Source organism: Hyla sarda, chromosome 11, assembly GCF_029499605.1.
Source record: "Hyla sarda isolate aHylSar1 chromosome 11, aHylSar1.hap1, whole genome shotgun sequence".
Classification (NCBI taxonomy): Eukaryota; Metazoa; Chordata; class Amphibia; order Anura; family Hylidae; genus Hyla; species Hyla sarda.
The window spans coordinates 12,842,168-12,854,924 of record NC_079199.1 but is presented as its reverse complement, the minus strand read 5'-3'; the positions used below and the strand labels follow the sequence as shown (position 1 = coordinate 12,854,924).

At 44.8% G+C, this 12,757-nt stretch overlaps 1 protein-coding gene across 1 annotated transcript in view; it reads left to right on the top strand.

The window, feature by feature from the left end:
- DYNC1H1 (dynein cytoplasmic 1 heavy chain 1) overlaps positions 1-1,460 on the top strand; it is a 55,684-nt gene extending 54,224 nt beyond the window's left edge. The window contains exons 76-77 of the mRNA XM_056547200.1: positions 789-916; positions 1,034-1,460. Of these exons, the coding sequence (XP_056403175.1) occupies positions 789-916; positions 1,034-1,162 (257 nt within the window). The 3' untranslated portion in view covers positions 1,163-1,460. The remainder of the gene's footprint in view (positions 1-788; positions 917-1,033) is intronic.
- The last annotated feature ends 11,297 nt before the right edge of the window (positions 1,461-12,757 follow it).

Here is a 12,757-nt window from a genome sequence, read left to right as displayed (position 1 = left end):
CCACACATAGAATACAGTGTACAGTACTGGCCAGACCACACATGGAATACTGTGTACAGTACTGGTCAGACCACACATGGAATACTGCGTACAGTACTGGTCAGACCACACATGGAATACTGCGTACAGTACTGGTCAGACCACACATAGAATATTGTGTACAGTACTGATCAGACCACACATGGAATACTGTGTACAGTACTGGCCAGACCACACATGGAATACTGTGTACAGTACTGGTCAGACCACACATGGAATACTGCGTACAGTACTGGTCAGACCACACATGGTATACTGCGTACATTACTGGTCAGACCACACATAGAATACTGTGTACAGTACTGGTCAGACCGCACATGGAATACAGTGTACAGTACTGATCAGACCACACATGGTTATGGATACTAGCTAAATAGGGACAGAACGTTGATCCAGGGATTTATTCTGATGCCATATTTGGAGTCCGGAAGGAATTGTAGTTTTGCAACAGTTGGACAACAGTCTTTGATCTATAGTGAATCTCTTACACAGTGTTTCCCAACCAGGGTGCCTCCAGCTGTTGCAAAACTACAACACCCAGCATGCCCGGACAGCCTTTGGCTGTCCGGGCATGCTGGGAGTTGTAGTTTTGCAACAGCTGGAGGCACCCTGGTTGGGAAACACTGCTCTAACACTTGATGATATGATACATTAATTTGTTATTTGCAGCTCTCCAGCTGAATTACAACTTCCATTGTGTTGGGGCGGCCAAACTGTATTCTGACAGACAAATTTATCATTCCCTTTAGGTCTGAAGCTGCAAGGAGCGACCTGCACCAATAACAAGCTGTCCTTGTCCAATGCCATCTCCACCGTGCTGCCTCTGACACAGCTGCGCTGGACCAAGCAGACCAATGCTGAGAAGAAGGCGAATGTGGTGAGTACCGGGAAGGGTGTGAGGGTCCGACAGATGCCCACGTCTGCCTGATGATCTCTCTTGGGTCTTGTGGACACAAGGGCAATGACCATTTTTGATGATTTCACTCTCTCTCAGGTCACTCTGCCAGTCTACCTGAACTTCACCCGGGCCGACTTGATCTTCACAGTTGATTTTGAAATTGCCACCAAAGAAGACCCTCACAGCTTCTACGAGCGAGGAGTGGCGATCCTGAGCACCGAGTAACAAGAATCCATCATCCGCTCACTGGTTATCATTATATGTTTGTGTTCTGTGGGTACAGGAAGGATATGAAGGATCAGTCATGTGATGTGATGGGGGGAGTCAAGAGATGTAAAGTGGGGAGGAGGCGATTGTGATGTATTAAAGATGGTGAGAGAAGAAGTTATTGGAGGGAGAAGAGAAGGTGATGAGAGTCCTTGGTAGGTTTACAGTCAGAAAGAGATTTGCATGTGAAAGCTTTTTTTAGATTTGTCTAATGTGGAACCCGCATTTTATTCCAATAAATATGCGTTACGTTAAACATGATGGAGTCGTCTTTGCTCGACCTACAGAGAGGGGTCATTATGGGACTGTCCTGCTTACATAGGGCGGGTGTGAAATGCTCAGCAGCACAGTTCTTTACTCGTTCGTTCTACTGATCGGTTGGGGTCTGAACACTCTTTAGATCAGGATTAGAGATGAGCGAACTTACAGTAAATTCGATTCGTCACGAACTTCTCGGCTCGGCAGTTGATGGCTTTTCCTGCATAAATGAGTTCAGCTTTCAGGTGCTCCGGTGGGCTGGAAAAGGTGGATACAGTCCTAGGAAAGAGTCTCTTAGGACTGTATCCATCTTTTCCAGCCCACCGGAGCACCTGAAAGTTGAACTCATTTATGCAGGATAATTCATCAACTGCCAAGCCGAGAAGTTCGTGACGAATCGAATTTACTGTAAGTTCGCTCATCTCTAATCAGGATATGCCAAACCTTTTTTTGACAGGTACAGAATAAAGCACAGACGTGTGTCAGGGACTAGTGGGAATTGCCATTTCGGGTAGTTTTACAGCCTCTAATATAGTGCTTCCCAACCAGGGTGCCTCCAGCTGTGGGAAAACTACAACTTTGTTGCAAGAAAAAGTAAAGGCACAAACTAATACCTAACCCAGTGTTTCCCAATCAGGGTGCCTCCAGTTGTTACAAAACTACAATTCCCAGAATGCCCGGACAGCCTTCGGCTGTCCGGGCATCCTGGGAGTTGTAGTTTTGCAACAGCTGGAGGCACCCTGATTGGGAAGTACTGCTCTAATAAGGGGTTAGTCATCTGCTGCTCTGGTCCTCACTGTGTGGGAAAACGGATCATGTGTGATCACTGGTGAACAAACTCTGAGACCCAGACAAATGCAGGAGATCATGTGACAGCCGCAAGGAGAAAAAGCCCCTGGAATGCCTGCTGGAAGGAGAGCGCTTAGAAGAACAAGGTGGTTAAAAGTTTTTATTCATGACTGGTAGGTGATGTGTGGCTCATTTAAATTGTAATCCACTGAGGAACAAATTAATTATTATTTTTTTTTTTTTGTAGGGTGATAAGGTATCTTTTTAACCCCTTAAAGGGGTACTCTGGCGCCCCTCAATGCAAACCTATGGGAGGTGGAGTGACAGCTGTCACCCCCTTTCCCATAGGCTTGCATTGAGAAGCGGAGCGTGACGTCACACGGGGGCGGAGGCGTGACGTCACACGCAGTCTGCCCCATGGTCGCCAGTAATCACACCCAGAGCGATCACGCTCTGGGGACTGATTATAAACGGGGTGCGGTGTGCAAGATCACGGGGGTCCCCAGCGGTGGGACCCCCGCGATCAGGCATCTTATGTCCTATCCTTTGGATAGGGGATAAGATGTCTAAGCACCGGAGTACCCCTTTAAGGACTCGGCCCATTTGGGCCTTAAGGACTCAGACAATTTTGTTTTTAACGTTTTAGTTTTTTCCTCCTCGCCTTCAAAAAAATCATAACTCTTTTATATTTTCATCCACAGACTAGTATGAGGGCTTGTTTTTTGCGCGACCAGTTGTCCGTTGTAATGCCATCACTCACTTTACCATAAAATGTATGGCGCAACAAAAAAAATACTATTTGTGTGGGGAAATTAAAAAGAAAACCGCAATTTTGCTAATTTTGGAAGGTTTCGTTTTCACGCCGTACAATTTACGGTAAAAGTGACATGTTCTTTATTCTCTGGGTCAATACGATTAAAATGATATCCATGATAACGTACTTTTCTATTACTGTTGCGCTTAAAAAAAAATCAAACTTTTTAACCAAATTAGTACGTTTAAGATCCCCCTATTCTGAAGACCTATAACTTTTTCATTTTTCCGTATGAGGGCTCATTTTTTGTAACGTGATCTGTACTTTTTATTGATAATATATTTGCTTATATAAATCTTTTTAATACATTTATTTATTTTTTGGAATAAAATGTTATAAAAATCAGCTATTTTGGACTTTTTTTTTTTTTTTTTTACGTTCACCATACGGTATCATTAACATTTTATTTTAATAGTTCAGATATTCACCCACGCTGCGATACCAAATATGTATATAAAATATTTTTTTAACACTTTTTGGGGGGTGAAATCAGGAAAATGGGGCAATTTACGTTTTTATTGGGGGAGGGGGTTTTTCACATTTTTTTTACTTTTATTTTTACACTTTAATAGTCCCCATAGGGGACTATTTATAGCAATCATTCGATTGCTAATCCTGTTCAGTGCTATGTATGGGACATAGCACTGATCAGTGTTATCGGTCATCTTCTGCTCTAGTCTGGGGGAAGGCAGATCAGAGCAGAAGACTCCCGGAAGACAGCGGAGGCAGGTGAGGGGACCTCCGGCCGCCATGCTGGATGATCGGATCGCAGCGGCAGCGCTGCGGGCGATCCGATCATCCAATTAAGTGACCACGATGCTGCAGATGCCGTGATCTGTATTGATCACTGCATCTGAGGGGTTGCGGATGTCCGCCATTACCGGCGGGTCCCTGGCTGCGATCAACAGCTGGGATCTGCCGCGCATGATCCGGGCATCGCTCCGATGCCCGCGGTTATGCTTAGGACGTAAATGTACGTCCTGGTGCGTGAAGTACCACGTCACCAGGACGTACATTTACGACGCTCGTCGTTGAGGGGTTAAGGACCCAGGGCGGACCCAGTTCGCTCCCTTTTTTTTCCTTCAATTTTGTCACACAATTTTTTCTCCCCCTTTTGCTGTAGATTTTTGGGTAAAATGACTGATATTACAAAGTAGAATTGGTGGTGCAAAAAAATAAGCAATCATATGGATTTTTGGGTGCAAAATTGAAAGAATTATGATTTTTTTTTTTATAAAGGTAAGGAGGAAAAAAACGAAAGTGGAAAAACCCTGGGTCTTTAAGGGGTTAAGAGACTGCCTGCTTGTGCCTGTAAGTTTTTACATTGATGGACCGGTACAGGGGGATGTGAGCACCAGGGCAATAGCTGGATACAACATGTCAGGAAGTGCAGTGCACTGCAGAATAGCAGAAAACCCCCTGTAAAATCTGCTTCAGGCCTCCAGTGATGACATCACGTCAAGCACATGACACTGCAGCCAATCACTGGCCTTGGTGACATGCCTGCCTGTATGTATGGCACAGGACAGTGATTGGTTGCAGAATCATGTGACCCATGTACACAACATCTTTGCTACAGACCACATAGAGGGGGAGATTTAGCAAAACCCCTGCAGAGGAAAAGTTGCCCATAGCAACCAGATCACCTTTTTCATTTTGCAGGGGCCTTGTTAAAAGTGAAAGAAGCGATCTGGTTGCTATGGGCAACTTTTCCTTTACACAGATTTTGCTAAATCTCCCATTGAGAACAAAAAAGGTCGCTGTGGATTTCTACTTAAAGGGGAACTCCAGGGATAAGTGTAATCGCAGGGGGATTTGACTGCTGGGACACCGGCTCTCCTCATGCACGAAGCGACCTCCACTCCATGCATGTACTGCACCGACACGCTCCCTCCATGTAACTACAGGAAAGCCAAAGAAAGCTTAGTGAAGACAGACGTCGCCCTGTGCATGGAAAGAGCCGGGGGGCTGGGCAGGGGGTCCAATCGGTCGGACACTTATCCCCTATCTCATCTATAGGGGATAAGAATTTATGTACCAGAGTTCCCCTTTACTAACAGTTCCGACCATTTTCCTTAACTCCTATCCACTCTGTAGATTGAGAAGTGTTCTAACAGGATATTCTCACGACGTGGCCCCCTTCAGATTCAGGAAAAACATCCTGTATAGATTAAGTATTGTACCATATGGTAAGACAACCCCTACTTGATTTTCTGCTTGTAACATATATAAGGAGGGGTTCCCCCCCAATAGAACTGATTCTGAACACTGCTTGTGTCTGTGTCAGACATTTCTCGACGAGCTTGTGTATATTAGAAACTCTGTGACATCGCATTGAAGTCCCCTTGAAGACTTCAATGATAACCTGGCGCCCAACGTGGGGCCAGAAACCAACATCAAGAGCAGAGTGGCGGCATCATCCCCCTGGACCGAGTGGAAAGCAGGAGACCCCCCCCCCCCCTCCGAACCACAGACTAAAGGAACAAGCGCTTGTCAAGGTAAGACCTTATCTTACCAATCTTATCTGTGTTTCCTGAGGTAGCCTTTGCTTTCTGTCCATAGGGGTAGGTGTGTGCATGCCTTCTAGAAGCAGAAGAAAATGGGTAACTTATTCAGCAAAAATATACCAGTTAAGTGGAAGACAGCCAAAGCTTGTAAAAAGTTACTGGAGAAAGTGGGATGTGATCCAAATGGGGACCTAGACCTCTGGTCCAAGTTCAGGCAGCAGTATGAGGGATGGGTAAAAGATGAAGGCTTAAAGGATACGTCAATAGCATGGGAAGATGTAAGTAGGGTGTAAAGGAAGGAAGATATGAAGTTAGAAAGGGGAAGCATGTAGTTTACTATGAAGTCCCTGAAGAAGGGAGTAAACGGCCTCCTCCTTACAAGACGCAGACAGCCTCAGGACATCCTTCCTCTGCACCAAGTGTTCAGTATCACCCCCAAGGATGGGTCTGTGACCAACAGAATCCAGACTGGGGGGATACTTGCTCCAACTGTGGAACGTTGCGCCCACGTGCAAAGGGAATTTATTCTGTGCTACAGAGAGCACAGGCAAATCAGGCAAACCCCTGGGAATTTTACCACTAGAGAGTTTTATAAACCTTGGACACCCAAAGAACATCTGTCCATAGTGCAACAGCTCCCTGACCCCATAGAACACCCTATGCCATTTGCAAGGGCAATGAAGCAGATCCAGGTAACTTATTCGGCCACATGTAGGGATTTGGAACCTCTTTTAATCTTAAAAGTGGGAGAAGCTATGGGACAAATGCTTTTACAAGCAATAGTGGAAAAAGTAGGTCAACCTAGTAGGGATGTAAGAAAAAATTGATTCGCGCGATTATCGCGATTTTTTTGTTCCGCAATACTGAATAGATTTTAAAATTCTGAGAATTGATTTTTTTAATAAATTATTATAATTAACATTTACTGTATTTCACTCACTGAGTCACAGTCCTATTTGTCTGTCTAATTTTTTTTTATAACACTTAAACTCCTGACCACTAGTTGGCAGTGTACCTGTTGTCAGCTCTGTCCCACTCGCAGGCTGCTACCGCGAGACTACAGACTCAGAACAAACAGGAAGGAGAACGTACGCACTCACAGGCCAACTCTCGCGGGATCTTGTTCTTTCTCAGCTAGAATACGTTTTCCCAAGCTTTTAATAGGGAATATCGCGATATCGAATCGCCACCCTGGTATCGCGATTCGAATCGAATCGCCAAATTATTGGCGATTCACACCCCTACAACCTAGTGACTATAGAATGGAAGGGTTAGATTCAGGGAAAGAGTTCTGCAGGAGATTAAAAGATTGGGCAGAAGGAAAATGTAAAGAAACCTCCCTGTCGTCACTTGCTAATATAATCCAGGAAAAGGCAGATTTTTCTACAAACTCCAACAGAGATGGACGGATCTGGGTTATGACAGAACTGGAGCTATGGGAGAAACAATGCTCACAATGGCTTTTGTGGAGGGAAGACTAAGTCATAAAAGCACAGGCTTTACCACCTCGCATGATGCCCAAGAGGCCGAGCTGAGGGCGCTTACTGAGGTCTGTAGGGTGGCGCAAGGGACCACAGCCAACATTTACACTGACTCCAGTTATTCATTTGGCATAGCTCATGACTATGGGCTCATATGGAAGGTGAGGAACTTCCTTACGTTGGCCGGTCAGCCTATCATAAATGGTCAGGCTGTCAAAGAACTCATGGAACCGCAAACTTCATAAAGAAAGACATATACTGGGAATTGCACTTAAAAGTTCCTTTTTATCTCAATTTTCACTCGTACAAAAATGCTATGAGAATTAAGAACATATGCACCCAGTGCATAAAAACTGATTCAGAGATCCTTCATACGGTGTCTTCAGAACTTTCCATCCGGCGCTTGCTGTCTGTAGGACGGTATGTTCCTGGCCACATGGACGCGGATTCTGAGGGGGTGAAGACAAGCTCGTTGGCGTGCGAGCCGCTGGAGAACGTTTCAGGAGTCTCCTCCCTTTCTCAATATGTGCACACCTAAGGTCCGTATACGTGTTCATATTGTAAAGAATTCATGGATACATTACTGCTGCCTGAAAAGGTTGCAGTGGTTAAGGTAAAAGCACACACTAAGGCAGGCACTCCAGAGGCCAAGGGTAACAAACCTCGCAAAACTGGTGGCCCTGGAAACAAGAAGCCCAGCCTGCGTATGTGGTAAGTCAAGAAGATCTGCAGACAGACACGCTGAAACAGATGATGAAACAAGCCTCAAAAGGTGAGAAAGACCAATGGGTAAAGCCGAGTGCCTCCGAACAGGATGGCATCTGGCGCACCATAAACAGTCTGTTTGCATAATGCATTGGATCTGGTAATGGCCCATGGTAAGACTCATCTGTCAAAGGGTGATATCATGGATCTAATAAACAAGTCCTGGATTGCTTCGGGCATGTCAACCATGGTAGCATCCTTTGTACTGTCCTGTCTGATCTGTACGGTGCACAATCCAGGAGTCAAGGTAAAAGTACCCCAGAAACACCCCGAAGCCACTCTACCCGGTTCAGAGGTTACAAATTGACTATATTCAACTTCCTCCTGTGGGGAAGTATGAACATGTATTAGTGTGTATTGGCCTGTTCTCTGGTTGGCCAGAAGCTTTTCCCGTGGCCAAGACCACTGCAGGTAACACAGCAAAGAAACGTATGAATGAAGTCATGTGAAGGTATGGGGTCCCAGAAGCAATTGAGTCAGACAGAGGGTCTCATTTCACAGGAGAAGTTATGCAAAACATAATGGGGGGAGATTAATCAAAACCTGTGTGGAGGAAGAGTGGTGCAGTTGCCCATAGCAACCAATCAGATTGCTTCTTTCGTTTTTGACAGGGCTCTTTAAGAATGAAAGAAGCGATCTGATTGGTTGCTATGGGTAACTGCACCACTCTTCCTCCACACAGGTTTTGATAAATCTCCCCCAATATCTGATCTAGGAGGGACTCAGGCCTTCCATACTCCCTCTCATCCACAAAGCAGTGGGAAGGTGGAACGTCTGAATGGAACTTTGAAATTAGAAATCCAAAAAGCAATGCAGGAACCAGGCAAACCCTGGACAGAGTGTTTGCCCCCTGGCATTGTTTTCAGTTAGGTACACACCGAACAGAAATACAGGCTTGTCCCCTTATGAAGTGTTGTTTGGGACCGTACCCAGACTAGGCCTGTATTGTCCTCAGCAAATGCAGCACCAACATGGAGTATTAACCTCGTATGTGCAGGCCTTACAAAAGAGACTGAAAGTAACACATGATCAAGTCTTCTATCCCTGATCCAGATAACCTAGAGGGAACACATGACCTACATCCAGGAGCCTGGGTAGTCTTTAGAGACATCTTGAAATCTCTTGATCCTCTGATGGTCCATTTCAAGTCCTGCTGACTACTGCCAATTCAGTGAAGCTTGAAGGATAGCCCACCTGGATTCACACGTCACACAGCAAAAAGGTTTTGACACCTGAGGAGGAATGAAGGTTGTCATCTGTATAGTATTCATAATATGGCTAGTCTCACTGTCCACCTCATGGACACCAGCGGTCCCAGTCAAGGAGAGGGGGCAAAAGAAGAAGTGTTGTGGTGGAAAAACACCATCAAGTCCAGAATTGAGCAAAATTACACATGTCCACCCACTCAGGCATGTAATGTAGGTAATGGCACAATACAAGGGCATGATGGGGTATATAGGATAAAAAAAGGGAACATACCTGATAACGACTAAATCAAACGTCACCATAATGTTTAATTGGACAATGAATATAACCCCGATTAAAGGGGTACTCCGGCGATAAGACATCTTATGCCCTAACCAAAGGATAGGGGATAAGATGCCTGATCGTGGGGGTCCCACCGCTGGGGACCCCCTGTGATCTTGCACGCAGCACCCCGTTAGAATCAGTCCCAGAGCCTGTTCACTCCGGGTTTGATTACTGGCGATCACGGAGACGGAGCATTGTGACGTCACGGCCCCGCCCCCATGTGATGTCACGCTCAGCCCCTTCAATGCAGACCTATGGGAGGGGGCGTGACAGCTGTCATGCCCCCTCCCATAGGCTTTCATTGAGGGGGCGGAGCGTGACATCACACGGGGGCAGGGGCGTGACATCACAATGCTCCAGCCCCCGTGATCGCCAGTAATCAGACCCGGAGCAAACGTGCTACGGGGACTGATTATAACGGGGTGCTGCGTGCAAGATCACAGGAGGTCCCTAGCGGTGGGACCCCCGTGATCATGCATCTTATCCCCTATCCTTTGGATAGGGGATAAGATGTCTTAGCACCGGAGTACCCCTTTAAGGATGAGACTGCACACCACTGGTATGACATATTTAGTAGTTGGTCGCCACTTCCTGTTTGGTCCCATGACTATATTATTCTTGCTTTTTGTCCTCTTGTGTTTTATTAACATATGGGTCTATTGTACGATTAAACATCAAGTAAGACGCCTACCCCTGTATTTAAAATAATGCTTTCACTTATTTCTTTAGATTTCAGAAGCTAAAAGGAAAATGGAACAGTGGTGGGAATCCGGTGAAGCACCGAAGCATGTAATCTGAAAGTCCGGCAGACGGCGGTAAAGAGCCTCTGAAGTTCCAAGCTTCTAATGGGGGATTTGTCAGAGAATAAGTGTTGGTTCAAGTGGCCGTGTTGTCCATTTCCAACCATGATTGAACTTTGTTCTACCTTTCTTAGGTAACTAAGATTTTTCTGTAAGGAATACAGGGGACCTCAAAGGGTTTGAGAAGTGTTCCAATAGGATATTCTCACGACGTGGCCCCTTTCAGATTCAGGAAAAACATCCTGTATAGATTAAGTATTGTACCCTATGGTATGACAATACGCTGCTTGTAACATATATAAGGAGGGGTCTTTCCCCCTCCTCAATAGAACTGATTCTGAACACTGCTTGTGTCTGTGTCAAAGTCATTTCTCGACGAGCTCATGTATATTAATTAGAAACTCTAACATCACATTGAAGTCCCCTTGAAGACTTCCCGGCAGTTGTTGCCCTCCTACTGCCTCCTCCACGTCTCCTGATGTACTGGCCTGTCTCCTGGTAGCGCCTCCATGCTCTGGACACTACGCTGACAGACACAGCAAACCTTCTGCCACAACTCACATTGATGTACCATCCTGGATGAGCTGCACTACCTGAGCCACTTGTGTGGGTTGTAGACTCCGTCTCATGCTACCACTAGAGTGAAAGCACCGCCAGCATTCAAAAGTGACCAAAATATCAGTCAGGAAGCATAGGAACTGAGAAGTGGTCTGTGGTCACCACCTGCACAACCACTCCTTTATTGGGGTGTCTTGCTAATTGCCTATAATTTCCACCTGTTGTCTGTTCCATGTGAAATTGATTGTCAATCAGTGTTCTTCCTGAGTGGACCGTGGGATTTCACACAAGTGTCAGTGACTTGGAGTTACATTGTGTTATTTAAGTGTTCCCTTTATTTTTTTGAGCAGTGTACTTTATTAGAATAATTATACACATAGGTACTAATGATAGTGCAGTAATACAGAGAAAATATGATATTGTACTACCCAGATCAATAGCAGCAGAGATTCATACAGGAAGGGAAAGTGCATAATATTTAAAAAAAAAAGGCACCCCCTGACGAAGCCCCCATGCGAAACGTGCGTTGGAGGCGTGTGGTAGCTACATGGCAGGTATACTACGGAGGTTTAATGCTTTTTGATTCAACTTTTATACTTTTTCTGTATTATGCACTTTCCCTTCCTGTATGAATCTCTGCTGTTATTCATTTGGATAGTACAATATCATATTTCCTCTGTATGACTGCACTATCATTAGTACCGATGAGCGAACTTACAGTAAATTCGATTCGTCACGAACTTCTCGGCTCGGTAGTTGATGACTTTTCCTGCATAAATGAGTTCAGCTTTCCGGTGCTCCCGTGGGCTGGAAAAGGTGGATACAGTCCTAGGAGACTCTTTCCTAGGAATGTATCAGCCTTTTCCAGCCCACGGAGCACCTGAAGGCTGAACTCATTTACGCAGAAAAAGGCATCAACTACCGAGCCGAGAGGTTCGTGACGAATCGAATTTACTGTAAGTTCGCTCATCTCTAGTACCGATATACGATCCCCTCACCTTGTTCTCTGTATTTTTCATTCTAAATGCCTATATAATTCTGTGTGTTTTATAGGATTTTAAATGTATGTATAATTATTCTAATAAAGTAAATTCCAAACACTCATCCAATGTGCAGATGTAGCACCATTTACTTATTAAATTTATTATTAATATATATATATATATTTTTTTAGTGTTTTTTTTAAAGAAAGCAGCCACGTTTTTCTGGACATTAAAGGGGTTATCCAGGAAAAAAAAAAATGTATATATCAACTAGCTCCAGAAAGTTAAAAAGATTTTTTTAATAGAACTAATTTACAAATCTGAATCTTTCAATACTTATGAGCTGCTGCAGTTGAGTTGTTATTTCTGTCTAAGTGCTCACTGATGACACCTGTCTCGGGAACCGCCCAGCTTAGAAGCAAATCCCCATAGCAAACCTCTTCTAAACTGGGCGTTTCCCGAGACACGTGTCACTTAGACAGAAAGGAACAACCTTAACTACAGAAGCTCATAAGTACTGAAAGGATTAAGATTTCGTAATAGAAGTAATTTACAAATCTGTTTAACTTTCTGGAGCCAGTTGATATATATAAAAAAATAAAAAAAACTTTTTTTCCTGGATAACCCCTTTAATTTAGCACAGCAGTTCCAACAACAAATAAATCCTACTACACCCATTGCTCTACATCAGTAGTAGAGATGAGCGAACTTACAGTAAATTCGATTCGTCACGAACTTCTCGGCTCGGCAGTTGATGACTTATCCTGCGTAAATTACTTCAGCCTTCAGGTGCTCCGGTGGGCTGGAAAAGGTGGATACATTCCTAGGAAAAAGAGTCTCCTAAGACTGTATCCAGCTTTTCCAGCCCACCGGAGCACCTGAAAGCTGAACTAATATATGCAGGAAAAGACATCAACTGCCGAGCCGAGAAGTTCGTGACAAATCGAATTTACTGTAAGTTCGCTCATCTCTAATCAGTAGTCTCCAACCTGTGGACCTCCAGATGTTGCAAAACTACAATTCCCAGCATGCCCGGACAGCCAACGGCTGTCCGGGCATGCTGGGAGT